Source organism: Podarcis filfolensis, assembly GCF_964270895.1.
Source record: "Podarcis filfolensis genome assembly, chromosome: 6".
In the NCBI taxonomy this organism is placed as follows: Eukaryota; Metazoa; Chordata; class Lepidosauria; order Squamata; family Lacertidae; genus Podarcis; species Podarcis filfolensis.
This window is the reverse complement of record NC_139609.1, coordinates 51,510,264-51,533,977: the sequence shown is the minus strand read 5'-3', so window position 1 is coordinate 51,533,977 and position 23,714 is coordinate 51,510,264. Positions and strand designations below refer to the sequence as shown.

General features: G+C 41.0%; 2 protein-coding genes across 2 annotated transcripts; both read left to right on the top strand.

Annotated features, from left to right (window-relative positions):
- Positions 1-822: 822 nt before the first annotated feature.
- Positions 823-6,580, top strand: PROK1 (prokineticin 1). The gene is made up of 3 exons (XM_083619343.1): positions 823-1,145; positions 5,028-5,153; positions 5,712-6,580. The coding sequence occupies exons 1-3, from the start codon at positions 1,074-1,076 to the stop codon at positions 5,829-5,831; spliced, it is 318 nt and encodes a 105-aa protein (XP_083475469.1). The 5' UTR covers positions 823-1,073; the 3' UTR covers positions 5,832-6,580.
- A 6,619-nt stretch (positions 6,581-13,199) lies between these two features.
- Positions 13,200-22,664, top strand: LOC310765320 (embryonic pepsinogen-like). Its single transcript, XM_083620130.1, has 9 exons — positions 13,200-13,331; positions 14,403-14,565; positions 15,074-15,191; positions 15,745-15,863; positions 16,600-16,799; positions 18,065-18,178; positions 18,805-18,949; positions 20,279-20,377; positions 22,292-22,664. Exons 1-9 carry the CDS (start codon positions 13,276-13,278, stop codon positions 22,427-22,429), a joined length of 1,152 nt encoding a protein of 383 aa, XP_083476256.1. The 5' UTR covers positions 13,200-13,275; the 3' UTR covers positions 22,430-22,664.
- Positions 22,665-23,714: the final 1,050 nt, after the last annotated feature.

Here is a 23,714-nt window from a genome sequence, read left to right as displayed (position 1 = left end):
AAGGTAGATTTCTGTGCTTCTAACCATGTGCTGGTCTCAGTAGAGCAGGCATAGGCAAACTCAGCCCTCCAGATATTTTGGGACTACAACTCCCATCATCCCTAGCTAACAGGACCAGTGGTCAGGGATGATGGGAATTGTGGTCTCAGAACATCTGGAGGGCCAAGTTTGCCTATGCCTGCAGTAGAAAATTTCTCTTTTACTTGTTGGATAGGACTAGAAGGCTGAGATTCTCTTTCCAGGTACAGAGTTCTCAACCTTTAGCTATGGTGGCATAAGCTATGCTTATGCCAACTCACCTACTCTGCATCAATTAGTGTGATCTAACCACTCTTGTCTCTGAGGAGACCATGTACTTCTAGTTTATATTTCACCCACTCCTTTCCAAAGGCCTAAAGGTGCACATATGGACATAAGACTGGTGATCTACTGTAATGTAATGGATAGGAGTCAGAGTAGGAACTGGGAAACCAGGGTTCAAATCCCTACTCAATCAGTTCAGTGGGTGACCTTGGGCCAGTCACTGTCTCTCAGCCTAACCTACCTCACAGGGTTGTTGTGATGGCAAATGTTTGCCACCTTAAACTGCTTGGAGGACCCTTTGAGATCTAAAGGTAATGATAATAAGTGATAATAAATTGGTAAATTCATACAAATGGATAATTAAAGCCACAGGACTTCAACGTCTTGTAAATCCACCAACATTACATTAAAAATAAAGCAATCTTTAAAATGACGTGTGATTAAATTCCACGTGCAATAAATCTTTCAAAGCCCCCAGACTGCTGTCATCATTGTCCTCCTCCTCCTGTTTGCTATGTTATGGATACGAGTCTTGTCTGTGGTATCGGGGATCATCATAGCAAGTCTCACATCAGTAAACGAGATTGAAAGGGGCTGAGAAGATGTTAAATAGAGAGGCAGGAGAGAGGGGTGTGATCAGCTCTCGTTGAGAACCTAACAAGGCAGGAGGGAGAAGAGGGACTCGCGACACCACAAGTGCAGCCGTGACATGAAAGAGAGGCTGTGAAGAGGAGGAAAAAGACAAGGATCTCCTTATTCTTTCAAGCACCATGAAAATAACTATCCAAATCATGTGCATCTTTCTGTTGATAACCTTGTATGAGTGTGCAGTAATCACAGGGGTAAGTTGTTCTTTTCTTTCTACTTCGCTCGTCTGATTCTAATTGTGGCAGAAGGTCTGGCTGGGATGTGTGGGAACTTGTGCCCCATTTGCTAGGAAGTTGGGAGCATGATTTTGGCAAGTGTGGGGCAGAAGCAAACTAGAAGCCTGTTCTCCAGAGCAAAGGTCTTCTTGGCAGAAGCCCCAAATCTGCATTTTAAAAACTAGAATTGCTATCATTTAAGGTCACGGCAATACTTACAGTAGCAATTAGAAAGCTGTGTTACCTTCTATTGTCAGCTGATATAAATGGCGATGCTTAATTCAGATTTGGGCTCCACTACTTAGGTCTAACCACTGCATTGGTAAAGTTGATGGGGCAAGCCTGACTGAAAGAAGTGAACTGTGATTTGCATGTTAATATGTTTAGAGCCAGGGTGGAAGAAATGAAGGGATAGCTTTCATTTTTTAATATGACAGTAAAATTGTTACTTTACCCTTTATTAAGGACATACATTCATTTAATGCAACTTCAGGATTGAAAAGGGGGGAGAAAACAAATCTCACCCTGCAAAACGACAACAAAAGAAATCAAACATCAAAAGAAATGGACAAGAGTTACACAATAAATTTTAATTATTTAAGGCTTGCTGTATTTTCACCTTCACAAAGCTCCAGGTCCTGGAATCATGGAACTGGGTGCAAATATTGAAGTTTTTTTTTGGGGGGGGGGGTTGAAAAATATTTGTGATCACAGAGGAGGGTGGGGAATTAAAATGTGACCCTAACCCATTTATGTAATGGTTCAAGAGTTTAGTGTGCAAGCTAAATGAATGTCAAATTATTTTTCCATCTTAATTTTTAAAAACAACAATGCTGAATTTGACTAGCAACACTGAATAGTAAGAATTGCTTCTTTTGTCTGCGATGCAGAATAGTTCTCTAAATGTTCACTATAAACACAACCTTAATTATTGAAATGCTTTTCTTCCTTGATAGTGGGTAGAATCACACTAAATCAATTCAGAGCAAACCTATCAAAATTAATGGACCTAAGTTATGTCCATTACTTTCAGTAGGTCTACTTGAAGTAGAACTAACATTGGATACATAGTTTTTGCCGCTCAGTATTACTGATTCTGTCAAATTTGTTTATTTCCAATAAAGAATTTCCTACACAAAATGATGAGAAACACCCCCCCCCAAATGCTGCTGTTTCAAAACTTAAAGTAGCTTTAAAATGCCTATTATTACCAGAGCTGGTGCAAAATTTATATTTAAAGTATATTTTAACACCTAATTAATACCTCCATGTGTTAATTAAGGCCTTTATAGAAGATTGCAGCAGTTTATTCTGTGTTTAGAAAAATGGCAAAGGTAGCCCCAGAGATGTTTCATAAGTCTCAGTATTGCATGGTACACTACTCATGTGAGAAGAGCACTTGCGTGAGCAGCTATTTCCACACAGCAGCTGATTTCTACATCAGCTCTAAGGCAAAATCCTGTTTGTGGTTGGAGAAGGGCTGTAGGTCAATGGTAGATTGTCTGCTTTGCATGCAGAGGGTTGCAGGTTCAATCCCCAGCATCTCCAGGTACGGCTTAGGAGAAATCTCTGCCTGCAATCCCAGAGAGCAGATGCCAGCCAGTGTTGAGAATACTAAGCTAGATAGAGCAATGGTCTGATGCAATATAAGGCAGCCTCCTATGAAGCTGTTGGGAAATCTCTTTAGAACTGAAGGCTGCTTAAGTGTTTAGAAAGCTGCTGTTATATATATAAAGATGGCATAGAGGTGGCAGAAATTGCTTTGCAAAAATGTGTAACTATCAGTGGGATTTGCCTAAGGAGTCCCATCAGCTGATGCAAGGACTTCCACTTCTTCAATGGACAAAAATATTACGCGGTTTGGAGTAGCCTATTCTTTTGAGAAAAAAACAGTATTCTTCTGTGAAAAATAAAGTTGCTTCCAAAGATACGGAGCACTTATTTAGATGTGGCATGGAATTTTTTGTGATATAAATGCTTTTAAATAACTTCACAAATACTATTCTATATAGGTCTAAAACAAGCAGAATTCAGATTAATTCAAAGTCAAGTGTCAAGTACAACTGTTTCGTCAACACTCCATCACAGTCATCTTCCCCAGCCCCCCGTCTCAAACAAGGATGAAACTGTCAAACATCATATTCTAATAACTGGGTTGTGGTAGTTTCATTATTGATGGGTTACTTCCTGTTCCTTAAATAATTCTGATGGCTTCAATGTGATGTCTCATGAACAAGCTTGGCAGAACTTGATTTTTATTTGTGTGGCATTTCCTTGAATAAGACTGATACTTATTTTCCTCATCTTTACTTAATTTAAACTATTTGAATTTTAACAGATGCAGCAAATTGCATTATTACGTATTTGTCCTGACTTTTATCTATTTAAATTGTCACAGCTGTGTGAGTGAGTCAGATGGTTTTTGAATGACAGTGGAAGTAGATGTTTTAAAAAGATCAACCCACTTTAGGGCTACATCTATAAACCAATAACCATTTTTTTAAAAAAATATGCAAGGTTATAGCTAGAAGGGATCTTATGACATTATCCAATGGAGTGCTCAATGGCAAGATCCATTATGTCCACCCCACCTTTCAGAGGGTGGAATCCAATGTAGCGCTGAGTCTCTCCTTCACTCCTTCCCCACATGCCCCCTAGAGCTTTTCTAGACGTTTCCCCAACCTTCTGGGGAAGTGTAGGGCAGACACTGGGGGGCAGGGGGCGGGAAGGGAGTTCCCATTACACAAGTGGAAACCATTGTGCCAATGGGATACCAAATACAGTCCAGTGTAACCAATTCATCAGATTTTCAAGCTCCAAAAGAAAAAGAAAAACAAATGAGGAGTAGTCAGGTGGGATTGCAGAGTGGAAATAAACAGATTTAGTAAGAGCTGCACCAAAGGCAAATTAGAGATGAGCTTGCAGTATCTCCAAATCTGGGAGAGTTGTGTACCTGATGGGATACCTGCCAAAGTCTTCAAAGTGTGAGGAATTGAACTTACACAACAACTTCACAAGCTCATTGAAAAAATCTGGGGAGAGAGATCCCAGCAGACTTTAGGGATGCCAAAATTATCACTCTCTTTCAAAAAGGTGATAGAACGGATTGCAGAAACCATCGAGGCATCTCTTTTTTAGCTGCGGTCGGCAAAATTCTTAGCAAACCGTCTCATAACACTATCTAAGGCTACTCTTCCTGAATCCCAAAATGGTTTTAGAGCTTCTAGGGGGACAATGGATATGATTTTCACCACTCGATTACTTCAAGAAAAATGCAGAGAGCAAAACCAACCCCTGTATATGTTATTTATTGACCTGACTAAGGCCTTTGACACTGTAAATCGCAATGCCCTGTGGACTGTCCTTCTGAAAATCAGCTGCCCAGATAAATTTGTGAGCATCCTTCAGCTCCTCCATGTTAATATGATCCTAGCCACTTTCTGGATGTTCCCACAATGCCACAGAGAGATGCTACATGCTGGGGAAAATAGAAGCAATGGGCAGCTCACAGGCACCACCACAGATTGCTGCAATGCTGTTGCCTTCAGGAGAGGAGCTGCTGGAGAAGGCACACTGGGAGGCACTTACCCTTGGTGCCAGCCTTGTCTAAATGCTACTACTGCTTACACAAAAACCTGTTCCCCTATAATCACCACCAACATGGCTACTCTTCCTACTCCACAATGTCTCCGAGACATAATGGTTTTCTTTCTATCCTAAAAAGCTCTTCACCAGAGATGGGCACCACACCTTTAAATTTCCTAGATACAATCGCACCTCCAGACAAGTCAGTTTGCTGCCAGGAATAGTAGTTTCCTCCATGTTGCTAATTTATACTACTGTGGTGCATCTTTCTTCTAGGCCTGTGAAAGGGACCTCCAGTGTGGAGTTGGGACATGCTGCGCCATCAGCTTGTGGCTCCGGGGGCTCCGGATGTGCACGCCATTAGGACAAGAGGGAGATGAATGCCACCCCATCAGTCATAAGGTATTTGCAAGTGGCCATGGCCCACAAACCAACATCCTTTGATTTTAATGTTCTTAATGACAGCTGGTGCACTTTTTTTTTTAAACAGAGTTGGTCAGATGGAGGGGAGCACATTTGGACAGGGTGCTGCCATGCCTGAAGGGGTGTGGAATGTCTCTGAGCAGTGGTTGGCTTGTCTGTCTGCTTGTCTTCAGGCATGGAGGCAAGGACAGAGTGGAGACAGAATAGGGACAGAAGGAGAGGGACATGATACATCTGATGTGGTTGCTTTCTGTCTGATCTTTGTACATGTCTGCTAGCTAGTATTAGAGTCCAACTAGTAGTATTTGTAGATGTCTATTTGTACTCATATTTGCAGTTTAGTCCAGTGAATAGCTTTTGGGATGCAATAGTTAATTGCTTCCACCCCTTGAACCAGATCTGGCTGTGGACCTGGGAGTTCTAGCAAAAACACAAAGTAGATTCCACAAGTCTGCCCAGCTCTGTTCTAAAGCATTTACCTTGGGTTTCACTGATAGCATATTATTAACATTCTTCATTTTTTGTTTTCTCTGAAAGGTCCCTTTCTTTGGAAAACGGCAACATCATACCTGTCCATGTTTGCCAAACTTCATATGCTCCAAATTCATTGATGGTCGATACCGATGTTCAATAGACTTCAAGAGCATGGACTTTTAATGGAAAGGAAAGCTGCATAGTCCTTCCTAATCTGCAGTGCATATTAAACACATCCTTATGTCTTTGACATCCTATGAGAACAATTCAGTGTCCATTCACACAAGCATTGCCTATTGACATTAATGGAGTCAGTGATTTATCAACACACAAGAATTGTTTTCACAAATGAATCAGGGGAGATTTTAGAATATAATTGATTAATTGAAATAAGTTTGGGGAATGGCTGTTTGCACTCCATCCTAAAAAGGCTGTTGATCAGTTGGGTTTGTCCAGAGCAGACTCTCCAACCCTACACATGTTTCAGACTACATCCCCCATCAGCCTCAGCCACTGGTTTTTAAAGGTTTTCACATGCCACTCTGAGTATGTGTGTGTGAAAAAATCAAATCAGGATTGCAATATGGGAGGTTCAAACCTTTCCCCCTATAGATTTCCCCCAATAAAATCCCCTCTGCAACTGCCAGCTGCCCTGTAGGACAAAACCTGTAGGTACGTTCCCCTAGTACTGTGGTCTTGGTTATTTGGTTATATTTCTTCCTCCTCCTCGTCCATGACTGCTATTAAATCTTTAAAGTTCAAAGTCCCATCTAGTTTAGCCCTGCCCCAATTTTCATTATTAAGGCCTGAATAAGTATTATAAGTTTTTCTGCTATTGGGTGAGCTCTGCAGTTGACATGCACCCCTCTACTGACACAGAGAGAGAGAGAGAGAGAGAGAGAGAGAGGGAGAGAGAGAGAGGGAGAGAGAGAGAGAGAGTGCTGTATTCTTCCAGTACCAGTTTCCAGGCTTCCATATGCTCTGGACATATGCTTTTTATCTTGACTCAATTTGACAATGTGTACATACATCGAAAAATGGGGTGAACGTGAATTCCTAGCAGGCTCACTGCTGAAGATGTGTATATCCGAATCGCAGCCTCAAGAACATTGCTTTGACTGTGGATTGAAGCCCAGAATTACGGGGCCTGAATATGCCATATAATACGGAATGTTTCTCTGTAATGTGTACATTTGGTTTTTTAACCATCACGTGTGCTGTATTGTACTTTGAATTATTTTCCTGCAGTCGTTCATAATATTATATATGTATGGAACTTCTGTCTCGTTGTGAAATTGTGGTGTTTTGGGAACTCTTTGGCTGGAGCCAGAAGTTCAAAGCCTTTTCATAGATGCTTGAAAAAGAGGCCACTTCTCATGACATGGACAATTCTCCTACTTTTGCCACTGATAAATAGGTTTTACTGTTTTTGTACAGCTTCAGATACCTGTTTCACCAATAGGACAAAAAGGAAATTGTGTGAATGCACTATGGGAAGAAGACCCTGCAGGATCAGGCCAATGGCCCATCTAGTCCAACATCCTGTTCTCTCAATAGCCAACCAGATGCTTGTGGGGAGCCTGCAAGCAGGAACTGAGCACTCTTCGCACCTGCAATTCTGAGCAACAGGTATTTAGAGGCATGGGGTGTCTGTCAGTGGCAGTAGAATATGACCATCATGGCTAGTAGCAATTGGTAGCCTTGTCCTCGATGAATTTGTCTACTGCTGTGCTGGTTGGCCCTGCTATCACCCCTGTCTGCAATATGGATAAAACAGGGACTGAGATTGAACTAGTCTCTCACACAGAAGTCTAAGGAGCAGGTAAATGGCCCATGTGCCTATGTTTGTGGCCTATAGATATCCCTGTTGTCTATCCCTCTGGCAAGCCTGGGTTCACGTTTCACCCTGTCCTTGGGCAAGTCTCCATTTTTCACTTGGCTCCCCATCTGTAAAATGTGAATAATAGTGGTGTTCCTCACATTATCATTTTGAATGTGACAACTTTGCACATTTAAAATATCATGCAATAAACCCCCCTCCATGTGCCAGACAATGAGAGGTTTGTGCAAGAGGCGATGGCCTGCTAAATGAATTCATACTTGCCATGTACAACATCCTAAAAAGGTTGCTTTGTAGAAAAGGTGACCTACAGCACCAGAGCTCTTTATTTATTCACTAAGATAAAGTTGGTAACTAATGTGTTTTGACTCATTTAAGTACTTCAGTGTCAAATTCAAATGCCCTGTTGCATCATGACAACTCACACACAAATCTAATAAGGGAAATATGCAATAAAATTGAATTGAGGAAATAGAACAAGAGAATAGGGAGCCCTGTTGGATCAGGCCAAATGTTTGTCTAGTGCAAATGCCTATCTTGTACCAAGTTGAAGACTAAAAGTGCGAGAAGAGGGAGGATAATCCCATTGCTTGGACAGAAATCCTTGTACTGATGGGACAAAGGATATGGATATCACCCATAGTTTTTGTTCTGCCGTTCTGTGAGGGCACTGGCAATGAAAAGTAAGTATTCACCAAACATCAGATCGCAATCCCTAAAAACTGCTGAGATTTAAACAATCTGTCCAGCTGTGGGGCACAGCTGTGCGGGACGAAATACCCTTCTGGTGTTAAGAACGTCAGAGCAGCCCTGCTGCTGAATCAGACCAAAGACCTATTTTTAGTCCAGCATCCTGTTTTTCACAATGACAAACCAGATGCCTATGTGAATCACAAACAGTAGCGTGATCCCGTTACTGATATTCATCAGAGTAATTATGTCAACCATAAGCATGTGATAGAATTTTTTAGGAGGCTGTATCACAGAGATGAGCATCATAACTCTGACAACTGCAGGTAATGTGTAGTCATCAAGACTAGTAGCCACTGATAGCCAATCACTTTATCCTCCAAGAAGTCCTCTAAACTGGTGGCCCTGAGCACATCTTGTGATAGCAAATTTCATAAACTATGCACTTTTTTTATCCAGAAATTAAGACAGATTAGAATCACTGTGTTCATTCACACAACATTTAAAAAAGAAGACTCAATCATACAATATTTGTCCCAAAATGCAGTTACAAAATGGCAAGGAAAACTGGCAGAGTTGTGCAGAGGGCACATGCAATATCTAACACTAGTCACTGGAACTCCTGTAACCACATTCCACACTGCAATGAATGCGCTAACAAGAGAAGGGACCTCATTTTCCTATCAACATTGAAGTCTTGCATGCTCTGAAGATGTGATATTGCACCAGAAGATCAAATTGAATGGAATATTTGAGAAATGAGAAGCAGTACCACATATTTTGCATTAAAACGGGCCATTCATACCAATAATGTTTCTGGAGTGCAAACAGGTGCTAGTGGAGAACTTCCATCTGACTGGTATACAGAATTAGTTGGAGCCACGTCATGGCATGAAAAATGTCAGTAAGAAACAACCTGTATGAGGTGAATGTTGTTGGAGGATAGATGAATAGGTGGAAATGTTTTTTTTATGTCACTCTCAAACAACAGGAATGTTCAGATATTGGAGGAGCAATGGAGGAATAAAGGTTGGGAGGAGACAGGTCTATATATTTGCATACACTTGAATGAATTAATACAAATATTATTTATTTGCGTAGCAGAAGACATTACAAAAAGCAAAATACATAAAACAGAATCACATACCTTATACAGTTAAAATAATTATTAAAATCAGGCAATCTGTCAGGTAAGAGTTTGCTCTCTTGAATAATGTAGCTTATCTCTACAATTTTTTTCTCCTTAAAATTGCTGCTCTAAAGGCAAAACAAGCCACTTTCTCAGAGGTGCAGAGTGACTTTTGTCCTTTCAGAATTTTTAGTTTTTCTTGCACTGCCAATTGACTTAAAATTTTTCAAGAGTCTTCTTAACCCTTGTTGTGTTTGAGACAATTGAATAGCACACACTTGAAAGACATTTACCCATCAGGTTTGGACTTTAACACCTTGGAAGTAGAGCAGAATTCAGGATGTTGTGCAGAAGTTCATCACAAGACATTCAGATTAGGTGCAAATCCATGAGAAAGGATTGGTTCAGATATACCCTAACACACATCTAGGGACACGGGTAGCACTGTGGTCTAAACCACTGAGTCTCTTGGGCTTGCTGATCGGAAGGTCGGCAGTTTGAATCCCCATGACAGGGTGAGCTCCCGTTGCTCTGTCCCAGCTTCTACCAACCTACCAGCGCAAGTAGATAAATAGGTACTACTGCGGCGGGAAGGTAAACAGTGTTCTGTCACACCAGAAGCGGTTGAGTCATGCTGGCCACATGATCCAGAAAGCTGTCTCCAAACAAACACTGGCTCCCTCAGCCTGAAAAGTGAGATGAGTGCTGCCACCCCATAGTCGCCTTTGACTGGACTTTAAGCGTTCAGGGGTCCTTCACCTTTTGCCTAACATGCACCTGCAAAGGTATTGAGAAGCTTATCTCATTCCATTTTGAGCAGCTTATCAAATTTCCATTAGAATGCTTAGTCCAATAGCAGTGTTAAATACGTACATACGTTATTAATAAGACATCAAAGTGATTGTGCTCAAATATATGTGTTGAGGACCTCAGATAAGAGTGGTAAATTTGCTCTTTGGACATACAATACCTGTAGATATACCCATCAAGGGCATGAGAACATTTGCTGATATAATGTAGGTGGACTAATAGCTTGGATCTGTATAAGGTAGCTTTCTCTGTTCCTAAATGGCTGGCTGCCTCTACCCCTTCCATTTTGCCCCTGTAAATTTGCTGCTGTCACAGGAGAAGTTGGAAGGTACAAATTTCACTGTGTGGAGGAAATTGCACCTTTTTCCTGTTTTGTTTTCACTGCTGTTATTTTTCCACAACGTCTTCCGATGAACCCAGTAACCCATCACCCTTAAGGAAATAACAACTCCCAAAATAAGATTGATTCATATTTTTTTGTGCAATTTCAGGTCCTTCCTGGCATCCACCCCCCCCCCATTTTTCCCCTCTTCTTTTGAAATATATGATGATTTGTGCTCATGTGCTGTTGAGGTGGTCACATGTGGTCCTGATTTTAATAATGTCTGCATGTGAAAAAAGTTCTGGAGTGCCACAGTGCTTCATTTGCAAGCAATGCATATTCTGAAATCATTTACACACAAATAGATAAATAGAATAAAACCACCACTAATGCACTGTTGTTGTGCCAATAATTTGTTGTGGAATACAAGAAATGATGGCACCACATTTTCTTGTGTTTTTTGTCCCAGTCAGTTCTACTAAATCCTTTCATTTTTCTATCTTTTCATAGCAAAAGCTATTTTTACTGACCATACAGATCCCCAGAATCTCCAGATAAAACCTTTCTCATGGTTAATCTAGCAGCTAAGTAAAAAGAAATGCAATCAACAGAACTTTCATAAAACCTATCTGAACCAAAACTATAGTTTCCCCTGAAAATATAAAACATTGATCGAGTTCATGTAAACTGGAACAGGCCTGCATTTATTTATCGCTAGTAGATTATAGGGGAATCCTAGTGAAAAATCAGAACAGGAATTTCGAGCCTGGGTGTAGGAGGAAATTTGGCACCTGGAGGCTTGATGAAGACTGGAATCAAGGTTTGGGGGGGGGAGAAGAATATTTCTAGGCATTCCTTGTGCTTGGCAGTACTTAACAACATTGGAAAGCAGCCTGTGCCTGCTCACTGAGACAATGTATTTGTCACGTATTTCTGTTACACCCCTGTTGTAAACATATTTATTTGAAGTAAATCGTCTTGATTTAAATTGAAGTTATTCCCAAGGATGCAGCTTTTTCAAGCATCAGGGGCCTGGAGGTCATGGAAGATTGGGAAGCTAAAATTTAAAGCCAGAAGTCTAGCCTGATAGGTAAGGACAGAACGGCTAAAATTAATGGCATGCATGGTTTTGACTGGAAAATAATAGGCTCCTGCCTTTGTTGTGGCTCTTTATTAACCTGAAAATTAAATGTATGAATCCTGACAATGAAGTTCAGGTCCCCATAGCTCTTGAGCCTCCAAAGAATAAACAGCATGCCATAACAATATGCAGAATTACTGAGATTTTGATCAGACGGTCCAAATGAATCTCATTGTGTACCACTGATCCACTAACAATTCTGCTTGTATCTTAATCACCTGCCCAGGAGGACTCCAGTCCTCCTGCCGAATCAGCATCTCCTTTGCTGGAATAGCATCCCCACAACTGTCTGGGAAAGTGCAAGAGATCATTCTGATTTTTAGTGGACTCTCCAGAGCATAAACAGAGTTGTAAAGGGCTCCTTTAGTAGAGGCTTTGTGCTGGTTCTACTCCAATATTTTACTAATGGATCACTCTCCATGGAGCAGAAAATGAAAAAGGAAAACGAAAACAGGTATAGTGTTACAGACATCTTGCTTCTATGAAAGGTTCCTTTCAATCTTGCTTCCATCTTTTTGTTGCATCCTTGCCTGCTAGATAAAACTCTTTCCTTCCCCGCTGTGGGGTGTCTTTCTGTTTGTTGACTGCAGAACAGTGCAAGTCATGTGAGCAAAATGCTCATTAAGAACACAAAAGCGTAGCCATAGCTGGTTTTGCTTTTGACCCCTCTCCCAACACTTTCCTCAGTAGGGTGCACCATAACACGCCTTGCCTTCTGCCACAGGGAAAAGGCAGGCGACCCAAATGCAAGAAGGGCAACACACATAAAGCATACATTCTGTGCTCCAGTCCTCAACCATGATATGTTTCATATACTTGATGACACTTAAGATAAGGGTCATTACAGGGAGGAGGGTTTTTGCTTTGCTTTTGCTTTATTACATATTTTGTGTTGTCATTTTCTATTTATATGTTGTGAATTGCACTGTGATATTTGAATGAAGGGTGGTATACAAATTTAAATGATAAAAATAAGCGGTTTAATACAAAGTCAAGGGACGCGGGAGGCGCTGTGGGTTAAACCACAGAGCCTAGGACTTGCTGATCAGAAGGTCGGCGGTTCAAATCCCCGCGATGGCTTGAGTTCCCATTGCTCGGTCCCTGCTCCTACCAACCTAGCAGTTTGAAAGCACATCAAAGTGCAAGTAGATCAATAGGTACCACTCCGGCGGGAAGGTAAACGGCGTTTCCGTGCGCTGCTCTGGTTCACCAGAAGCGGCTTAGTCATGCTGGTCACATGACCCGGAAGTTGTACGCTGGCTCCCTCGGCCAATAAAGCGAGATGAGCGCCACAACCCCAGAGTCAACCACGACTGGACCTAATGGTCAGGGGTCCCTTTACCTTTAATACAGAGTGAGACCACTGGTCCCTCTAGCTCAGCATAGCATATGCTGACTGTCATCAGTTCTCCAGAATTTCAGACAGGAGATGAAACCAGAATGCATTGCAACACATTCACTGACTTTATTGATATTTATATTTACACTATTATATGCTGGATGTATAACTTCCTCTTTCATCGTGTTTACAAAGCAAGGTGACTGTTCACTTCTCGTTTCCAAGTATGGGCTGGACTTTCTGTGATGAAATATGATCTTTAGATGACGGTGAGCACTTCTCAAGCAGCTATAAAATAACGAAGTTTCCTCAACAAGCACCAGAAAAACTAGAACAGCCCCCACTGGACAAGCAGGATGAAGTACCTTGCAGTTCTCTTCACCATTGTTGCTCTCTCCGAATGTCTTGTTAAGTAAGTTATCGTTTTGTTGCTGATATTTACTCTTCTGACAGCTATACTTTCTGATTAACTAATGAAGAGGAGAGGGGGTGTGAATTATAACTTCAAATCTTATAGAATTTTTCAGATATATACATATATATAAACACATACACACAACTGAGAGGAGATTAGTAAATGCAAAATGGTCCTCTGGCCACAGTTGCAAGGGTAGAAGCACATAGACTCACTGAAGAAAGCATGGCTAATGTCTAATTTGAGATGGAACAATATTTGGGGGCATTTGTGTGTGTGCTTTTTTTATCCCTTGCCTTCAGTAGCGCAGTAACAGGATGATGCTCAGCACCTGAATCTCACCACAGCATGTCCAAAGTGACAAGAGAAAATGGAATTGTCAAACTGTTCTTTGTAATCAGCAATTGAGGGCCCAATAGCACACTTTAAAGTGCTGCTGACACTAATTGAAACAAAAGGAGTCTTAAAAAATGGGCTGCAAAGAATTCATTTTATGTCAGTCAAATATTAAACACTCTACACACCTACAGTTGTTTTTCTTTCAGCTATCTTCCTTAAATTAACTGAGAGATGAAGCAGATTATCATCCCTGTCATGCATTACAGCAGGGACTAGGATCCTAGCACTCCATATGTTGCTGGACTTGAACCCCCAGCGTCCCTGACTATTTGCCCTGCTGATGGGGCTGATGGGACATGGAGCTCAACAACCTCTGGAGATCCACAGGCTTCTTTCCCCTGCATAAAAGCTGTTCAAATCCCACCCATTCCATGGAAAAGATGCATGAATGAATGTGTGCAAGATTATAGGCTATAGTACTATTTCTTGATGCTAAAAAAGACTTTGATTGCATTGAGTGGGTGCAAACTTTCACTTCAATTTCCTAAGTGCTCCCCCCCTTTTTTTTTTGAGTAGCTTAGATCTAGTAGTTAAGAGAGTTTAGATGAGGTGGTAAGATTAAACCTATTATTATGTTTGGAGTTATGGAGTGGAAAGACAAGTTGCAAAATAAGCAAATTTTAGGGAGACAGAAAATCCAAACCTAGTATTTTGTTTCTTATGTTCCAGGATTCCCTTGCAGAGAGGGACAAAAGTAAGAGACACTCTCAAGAGGAAAAATCTGCTGGAAAATCTTCTTCAGAAACATCGTTATGACATTGGTACAAAATACAACTCAGCTTTTTCTAAGGCTGCCCTGGTGGCTGAAGAACCACTTCTGAACTCCTTGGATGTGAGTTGATGCTTTGCTCTTATCAATTTGCTGTGCTGCTGAACAACATTTCCCCAAAGTTTTCATGATGCTCAGTTGAGATACTTCTTCATATTTCTCCTGACACCCAGAGGTAATCAACATAATACCGTGGTACCTCAGGTTACAAACGCTTTGGGTTACAAACACTTTGGGTTATAAACACTTCAGGTTACAAACTCCGCAAATCCGGAAGTAGTACCTCGAGTTGTGAACTTTGCCCCAGGATGAGAACGGAAATTGCGTGTCGGCGGCACGGCGGCAGCGGGAGGCCCCATTAGTGAAAGTGCACCTCAGGTTAAGAACGGTTTCGGGTTAAAAACGGACCTCTGGAACGAATTACGTTTGTAACCTGAGGTACCACGGTATGTTGTATGTACTTAGCACAGATTTATAGTGATTACCTTGCATATCTGTGAGGAAGTAAAATGTTCAAAAGCCTAAAAAGAAGGAAAGTTTTGCAAATTGTGTTTGTTTTATGAATTAACAGACTGAATACTATGGAACAATCTACATTGGAACCCCACCACAGAAGTTCACTGTTGTGTTTGACACTGGATCATCCAATCTCTGGGTACCCTCTGTCTATTGCAGTAGTCCAGCATGCCGTAAGTAACTGACTATAAAAAAGTCTTCAAGCATGTCACTCTGATATTAAAAATGACCTGGGAGGGCCTATGAAGTTGTGTAAAGGAATGGATTCATTATTTCACTCAGGTCATAATTCTATTTATCTATGAGTAGGGTTGATTGAACTCAGTGAGGCCAACTTCTAAATAAATATGTGTAGAATTGAAGGTGGGCTTGCAATCCTATACCCACTTACCTGGGAGTAAGCTCCTTCAGATTCAATTATGGGGCATGCTTCTGAGTAAAATTGTGTAAAACTTTACTCCAAATCATGTGGATTTGGTTTGCAAAACTTAATTCCCATTTTTTTTGTCCACTATTATTTTTAGTAATGTGTACAAAAATGAAAATGCTAAAAAGAATATGCTTTTTTGAATATATGAGTTTTTCTGCTAGATATTTTCCAAATGCCCTACACTTTACATTGTTCCAATAGTTTTCTTCAAGCAACCAAATTTATACTGTAGTCTTATATCTATAATTAAAAGCCATTTTTACATTAGTTAAACACTGTTTTCTTTTTCTTTTTAGAAAAGCACCAGAGGTTTAACCCATCTCAGTCTTCTACTTTTCAAAGCACTCGACGGACCATATCCATTCAGTATGGGACAGGAAGCATGCAAGGGTACTTGGGATATGATACAGTGAAGGTAATTCAACTCAGTTCAGTTGCATTACATGAGTACAGTACAAACTGCGAAGACAATGTTATAGGCATCTCTAGAACCAGTGCAATTCAGTCTCCTTGAATCCTGGAACCGTAAAGCAGTCTTTCCTTTAAAGATGTGTAGATGGATGCACATCAAGTAATTCAGAACAAACTATCAAAATTATCCAAATAGTGTATATTTTTAATGGCTATTTAGAGAATCAGAGCCGTGCAATATTAAAGCTGGAGTCCTTAAGTCATAGGATCCTAAAGTAAATTTCTGTGAAATATAGATGGGACTTCCTTCTGAATTAACAGATTGAAAAAGAGGGTGCAAGCCTGTTAAACAAACATTGATGAACGAAGCAAACATTGATGAACGAATATAAGACACATGCCCTGTGGAAATTCTCTGACAAAAGGGAAGCCTCCCAGATGATCACTGTATGAGGGGTACATAGGAGACGTTATTGATTCATGTACAAAATGTCAAGACACAGTTGGTCATATAAAGAAGTTTCATCTTCAAGAAAAAAGCAAGTTTAAAAGAGCCACTACTTGCTCTGCACCTTTTTACAGATTAATCTTGTTCTATGGTTAAAAGAAAGAGAGAAATAAACCCTACCGGGTTTAGTTCGCTTGCATAGAACTGAAGCCTTAATACATCAGTAGTAAAAACCTGCTCTGCAGATCACAGCTTGACATGAAAGTAAAGGTCTACTCTGTTTCTCTCCTAGGTATCCGGTCTTGCCGTTTCAGATCAGCCATTTGGCTTGAGCAGCAGTGAGCCAGGCATCATATTTGTCTATTCTCAGTTTGATGGGATCCTGGGCTTAGGCTACCCAAACATTGCTGTTGATAGTGCGACTCCGGTCTTTGATAACATGGTGGAACAAGGCTTAGTTCAGCAAAACCTGTTTTCTGTTTATCTCAGCCGGTAAATAGTGTTTTTATCTCTTGGTAATATTATTTGTTTTGTATAGCTGGGAGGAATCATGTGCCTGATCTGACACAGCTTGTCTTTTGGCTATTGCTCTGGCTGTTGTGTTGTAAATCAGGCTGGCCAATCCTGTACTCTAAGTAAGATGGCTGCCACTGTGCTGTACTTGCATTGGTATAAGGCAGGGACCCCAGAAAATGATTGGCAGAGGGGGCTGGAAGCCCCCCTCAACTGGCCAGGGCGCCGAGCCCCTCCAGAGGTGAATGATCTATTGTTGTCAATGCTACTTGATGAAGAAGGAAAGGTCCATCCAGTTTTCTAGGACATAACTGCACCCTCTTGCTTGTTGTGCCTTGAGAGCAGGGTTTTGCTATGAAGAGAGGGGCCAAGCTCAGGGAAGCTAAGTGTTAATGTGGAAGAGAGGGAGGTAGACAGAGTTAAGCAGGGAGAGAAGAGGCCAAGACTTCTGCTTCTAATTTTTTTTACTATTCTATAATTTGTGAAATTGAAGAATAGATAATTAATTAATTAATTAATTACTATCTCATCAGTAGAGTTAATATCCCTTTTGATTTCAATTGAACCACCTTGATATCCCTATAAAAACACTTATGGAGTCTTTGCTCCAAATCACAAACTTACCCCATCCAGAATAACTGGAGGGCATTATTGCAAAGATAATTTCACCTATTTCTGAGGTAGAGGAGTCAACAAAAAGTGTCAATCTTTCCCCCTCACCATGTGTATAATATGCAGCCCAGATCTATATATGTCAGCTTAGAAGACAGTGATACTCATGAGTTAGTGTGCACAGGACTGAAGTCTTGTGAAAGGAAGACCGCAATCTTCCAGGTGGTGACAATTCTAGTTCTTGTCCTCTTTCTGGCTGAGAACTACAAGGGTAACACTGACACTAAGGAGGAGGAAACTGAAAGACATTATGAGATTATGAAGGGGGAAATCAGTTTGTGATATACAGACCAGAGTTGCCAATATTATGATGTACTTGACAAGACTGGAGAAATGTATTAACAAAATTTGCCTTTCGAAATTCGCTAACCACCAATAGATACTTATTCACTGTGAGATATTATACACCTTCCTACTCTCTCTCTCTCTCTCTCTCTCTCTCTCTCTCTCTCTCTCCCAATGGGAATTGGGACAGAGGTACAGAAGTAAGTGACATTCACATTTTAAATGTGTAGTTTATCTTATTCTGAATGAATGGATTGCCAACAGCACACCATATATTTTTGTTTCAGAAAATCAAGTGGGAGCATGGTCATTTTTGGCGGAGTTGATCACTCTTACTTTACTGGTCCTATTAACTGGATTCCTGTCACTCAGCAAGGTTATTGGCAGATTGCAGTGGACAGGTAAGCAGAAATTGCTGCTGCTGCTGCTATTGCTATTACTACTACTACTATAACTATTTAAAAAGATTAAATACAAAAAGAAAGGAAGAGATAGAGGACAATGAATGTGAATACTAATGTTCAGTTTACTTTGTATTTGCTAGTTAGCAGTTAGGTCGAACTGATTAGTTATTATCATTATCTAGTTATATAGAATCCTCATTAACAGCACTTTTACAGAGTGTAAGAGGACAGGTCCCTGCCCAGAACAGCTTGCAAGCTATAGTGCCTGTGGTCTTATTGCCTTCTACAATTTCCAATGATGTAATATTGGCTAACACAGGAGAGAACGTTTCCTTAATGAGAATGGAGAGCTACCTTAAGGCAGTTATGACATCCCGCTATCCATGTTGTTTTAAGTTCATGTTTGGGGGAAGGTCCTTTGCTCAGTGGTAGAGCATTTTCATTTTGCATGCAGAAGGTTACAGGCTCAGTCACTTCAAGTAAGGCTAGGAGGAAGACTTATCTGAAGCACTGATGAGCCCCTGGTAGTCAGCTTGGAGTTTACTCAGTGAGATGGACTAATGGTCGGTATATGGCAGTTTTGTATGTTCCATGTCTAAATCTAATGATTTCCAATTTCTCAGCATTCAAGTGAATGGTCAGACAATTGCCTGCAGTGGTGGCTGTCAAGCAATTGTTGACACGGGGACGTCCCTCTTGGCTGGTCCGGCATATGAAATTAGCAAAATCCAAAATGCCATTGGAGCTACCGCAGCACAGTATGGCGAGGTAAGATTTACTCTCTCACACCAATTCTCTTCACTTTGTGGCTGAAAAAGACTCAAAAGCACCCTAGCATCCACACTCAGTACTCAAATCCTTAGCCAGAGTTCGGGTTTCAGATATGCGCAACGTAAGATGGTTAAGATTAGACTTGATCCCGGTTTCCTCCTGGACTACAGCTGCTGGCATCTCAGTCCCATGCTTCATGTTTCTTCATGATACTGCAGAGGCACACAAATGTGCACAAGCATAAGGAAATACGGTGTGCAAGACTGGAGTGGTAGCATCCCTTGTGAGCATGTATAAGGAATGCAGAAAGAAGAGACAATGGCAGTGGTAGGAAAAGGAAACAAGCTGAGGTTTGGCTGAGCCTGGGTGACATCCAGGGAAAGAAACAGCTCCAGTGGGCCTAAGACTGAATTCACAAAGATAGCTGAAGTGATGGCATTCATTCGGAAAGGCTTGTAAATTGCCTTCTGTTGTTAGATCCTGATGTAATGAGAGGATGATCTGTGAAATCTTCTATCTGACTGGAATTTCACATGTGACCTTGCCTTTATCATATGACAAGGGTCACCTGAGAATGTCCCATGAGTTTATTGGACTGTTGTGTGTTCTGAGAAGGGTTTGCAATTTATGTAAGGTGACCAGATGCAGAATTGGACAGGGCTCTTGCACCTTTTATAGTTGTGTAGAAGAGGGATTTTCAGTAGGTGTAAGCTTGCATGACAGGCTAAGACATTTGCTCTTTTACACAACTATGAAAGGTGCAAGAGTCCTGTCCAGTTCTGGATCTGACCACACTACTCGCAGAGAGAGAGAGAGAGAGAGAGAGAGAGAGAGAGAGAGAGAGAGAGACCTTACTGTCATTAATTTGTACTATTGTCTCTCTTCAAAATATCCTCAAACAGTGTTCTTTAGCACAAAGCATACATAGGCATTCATTACTTCAGCATGCAAATAGCTCCACCTTCAGAATGAAGAATCTAGACTCAGACCAGAGTTTAAAACGCAGTGCTGTGATATCTGAATTGGTTGGGGCACATGGTTGTTATGTATGAAGATTAGATGAGAAGTTTTAGGTTGATTCACTTGTAGTCTTCAGTGAGTTGCTTTGCTTTTATGTCACAATGTTCCGCTCAGGCCAGTGGGTTATACCAGATGCTTATCTGAGTGAAGTCCAGAAGTTTCAGAATTTCACTTAAAGTGGAAGGTGTGGTTTCCTGAGGCAGACTTTGTGGGTGGGGGGGGAACCACTGCATTTCTTGAGCAAACCTGAGGTTTGCCTGTTCATTTCCTTCAGATTAACTCAACACTCCTCCTTATCTTTTTCAGTATAAAATCAACTGTGGTAACCTCTCCAATATGCCTAATGTTGTTTTTGTAATCAACGGAATCCAGTATCCTCTCACCCCTTCAGCCTATACTAATCAGGTACAAAACAGATTTGTATTTACTGAATTACGGAATTGTATTTACTCATCAGGAGTGCAAGTTCAAAAGGGTTTGGGGGTTTATCAGCAGGGCAAAATCTTTATGAACAAATGGGCTGCAAACCAGAAAAAGGAAAGAAATCTTTGAGAAGAAATATTATTAGATATACAGACACTATCAGAAGAGCTGGTTTGATACCTGCGTATCTCATGAAAAAACACGGTCAACCCAGGTACATAAGATGACTCTGTCCTGTCAAGGATCAAGAGATTCTCCACCAACATAGTTTTGTGACTGTTAATATTGTATCTCTGACCACAGATGATTCCCATCCTGGGAAAGGTGCCCCATTAAGGTGGAAGACCTGGGTGCCTGATCGTTCCCAGGAGGACTCACATTACACCTTCCACCAAAAATAGCCTCCTGAGATCAAGCTATAAATACAGTGCTCAAATGCTACAAGTTATTTATTTTGCTGTTGCAGAGATGGCTGAATGTGGAAATATGCTCTGTTTTTCTCCCCTTGTTTCCTCTTATCAGATATTGTACAATCCAGAGAATTTCAAAATCTCACTCCCCGCGTTATCCTATTTCCCAATGCATCAAGTTTAACCTTGGAAATGCAATGCAAGAAAAGGGGCCCCTTTGCACCCACTGCCCCTGACTTCTCCATCTGTAATAGCTCCTCCATTTCCACACCAAAGGCTTGAAGGCAAAGCATTGCACTAAAGCATTGATAGGGAACCTGTGGCCCTCCCAGTGAGGTATGACCCCAGCTCCAATCATAGCGGACCATTAGTCATGCTGTCTGGGGTTGATGGGAGTTGGGAGTCTAACAACACCTGAGGACCACAATTTCCCCACTCCATCCGAAAGGAAAAAAAGAAAATAACCTGGATACAGCAGCAACGTGACATCATACGAACCCTAGCATGCAATATGTTTTCAATATAGGATGCCTGGCAGATTGATTCTATGATTGTGCTGTGCCAGGTAATTGTCGCTTGCATTGGCTTGAATCCCATCCTTTGATGTGGCAGAGGCAGGTGGGAGGAAGCAAGTAGCACTTAATAGAATCAAATAATCACAGAATTGGATCATCTAGTCCAACCCTCTGCAATGCAGGAATCAATGCATTTTTCTTGGGCCCTCTACTTACTCTACAGGGAAGGGCTGTAGCTCAGGGCTGGAGCCTCTACATTGCATGCTAAAGGCCCCAGGTTCAATTTGTGGCATCTTCCATTTGTGGCATCTCCAAAACCCTGAAGAATTGCTACCAGTCAGTGTATACAATAATAATTGGATGGAGCAATGGTCTGTCTCAGTATAAGGGAGCTCCCTATCTTCCTATGACTTCAATGGAAGTATTTTTTCCCCTTTAGACAGCTTCTTTTGCAGGCATATTGTCACATTCTGTTGTCATCCAACTAAGCTCTTCTCCCTATCAAATGCCCCCCCCCTTTGTGGTGGTTGTGATGTCAACCAGGAATAAGGTTAATGTCAGTGCAGCAGTGCAAATTCGCCACACTGGCACGACCTTTTCCCTATACAAATTCCAAGGATAGGATTGCATTTGCATTCAATGATTGTTTTCAACAGAGCAGAACAAAAGCAATGTCAGAATCATGATTTCCTACAACTTTTAAATACTATCCATACTTGTACAATTTGCTTATTTGAATTGATTAGGATATCGAATTATTTATTGATAGAGTGAATACATAATGTGCACCACTGTCTCTTTTGTGGTTGAATTTGTGTTATTTATCTCCATTTCTTTTGAGACTTTTTCAGAGAATATCCTGCAACTTCCTTTTTTAAATGTTGGAATGTTACCCTATGCATTTTTTTACCTAGATGGGTATTTATGTAGAATAACCCCTATCTGATTGCTGTCCTTTTCTTCCCTTCTAGGTGATGCAAGCAGAATGCACTAGCGGTTTCCAAAACACAGCTGGGGACCTCTGGATCCTAGGAGATGTGTTCATCAGGGAATATTACAGTATTTTTGACCGGGAGAACAACCGAGTTGGACTGGCAAAGGCAGTCTAGAATAACTGTGCTTTTAAACAACAGCATGTCCTGTAATTGCTCATCTAATCAACTTACTCAGATTGCATCTTAACTTCATAGCTATTTATCTGAGCAAATAAGCAGAGACTCCGGTTATGTACTTTTAAAAGCAATATCTATCTAATGTCTTTAAAGAACCTGCAGATGATAGCACTGTTATGCCATATATGATCTGAAAATGGTGAATTTCAAATTAATAAACTGTCCTAAAGCTGAGTTTTTTTGTTAGCGATTTCTGTGAAAAAGCCTATAGTTAATGTGAGTCAGGGGTGCCTATTTGAATAAAATAGGGGGGGCAGGTAAGCCCCACCCTGCATAATCAATCACATGATGCAGTGCGCACACACTATTTGAATGGCAATGCCCATTAAGGGGGGGGGAGCTCAAATATTTTATTGGGGGACCAAAGGGACCTCGGTGCCTAGGAGTTGATATGAGTGAAGTTGGGGTGCCATTTCAGAGGTCAGCAAGCAGAGCAGGGGAGGGGAAAGCCAAGGGCCCAGGGCCCATTCTCAGAATCACTCCAGTGCAAGTTATAGAGAGAAAAAACACATCAATATACTTTATTTGTTGTCATTTCTTTTCTTTTTTATAGTTTATAAATATAAATTACTGTGCAATAAAACAATGCACAGAATTGGAGAGTGACCAGAGATATAGGAGCTCCTAATTCAGGAATGGGGAACCTGTCCCCCCCCCCCCCAGTAAGTGAGTTGCAGTCCAGCAACATCCAAAGAACCACAGGTTCACCATCCTATTCCTAATTGATCATCACATTTTGCCCTAAACTGGGTGGAGAGGACACAACTGTGTTACCTTGCTGCCCTAATAATTTCAGGTGATTCCTATCTTAGTTTTCCTTAGAGCCACCTTGTTAGGCAGGCAAGAACAGTTTGAAAAGTGAGTGTATAATCAGATGTTATTCATAATAATCCATTTGGATCAATTGAAATACAACCATATCTGGATCCTGTACTGAAAACATCCTTTCTCCAGGAAGCGTCACCACCAGGGATGGGCAAATCCACCCATTTAGCTTTCTCCCAGTTTCTTCCATTTCCAGCCTTAACTTCAGTTCTCCGCATTTCCAGAATTTAAAAAAAGTCTTCATGAAAATTCACATAATTTTAGTTCTAATGTCTCCTAATATGCATGTTTGCATGCCATTTTGCCAAATATGCATATTTTTTCAAAGCAAAAGTGCGTTTTTGTATGTTATTTTCACCAATACATTACCCTGGGATGTGGGTTTTTGTTTTTTTGC

What these genes read in the sequence shown, in the direction of transcription:
- PROK1 (XM_083619343.1), top strand. Translation starts at nt 1,074, where the DNA reads ATGAAAATAACTATCCAAATCATGTGCATCTTTCTGTTGATAACCTTG. An exon ending in AGTGTGCAGTAATCACAGGG is followed by an intron (nt 1,146 to 5,027) that starts GTAAGTTGTTCT and finishes TCTTTCTTCTAG; the next exon opens with GCCTGTGAAAGGGACCTCCA. An exon ending in GCCACCCCATCAGTCATAAG is followed by an intron (nt 5,154 to 5,711) that starts GTATTTGCAAGT and finishes TTTCTCTGAAAG; the next exon opens with GTCCCTTTCTTTGGAAAACG.
- LOC310765320 (XM_083620130.1), top strand. Translation starts at nt 13,276, where the DNA reads ATGAAGTACCTTGCAGTTCTCTTCACCATTGTTGCTCTCTCCGAATGT. An exon ending in TTGCAGTAGTCCAGCATGCC is followed by an intron (nt 15,192 to 15,744) that starts GTAAGTAACTGA and finishes TTTTCTTTTTAG; the next exon opens with AAAAGCACCAGAGGTTTAAC. An exon ending in TTTTCTGTTTATCTCAGCCG is followed by an intron (nt 16,800 to 18,064) that starts GTAAATAGTGTT and finishes TTTTTGTTTCAG; the next exon opens with AAAATCAAGTGGGAGCATGG.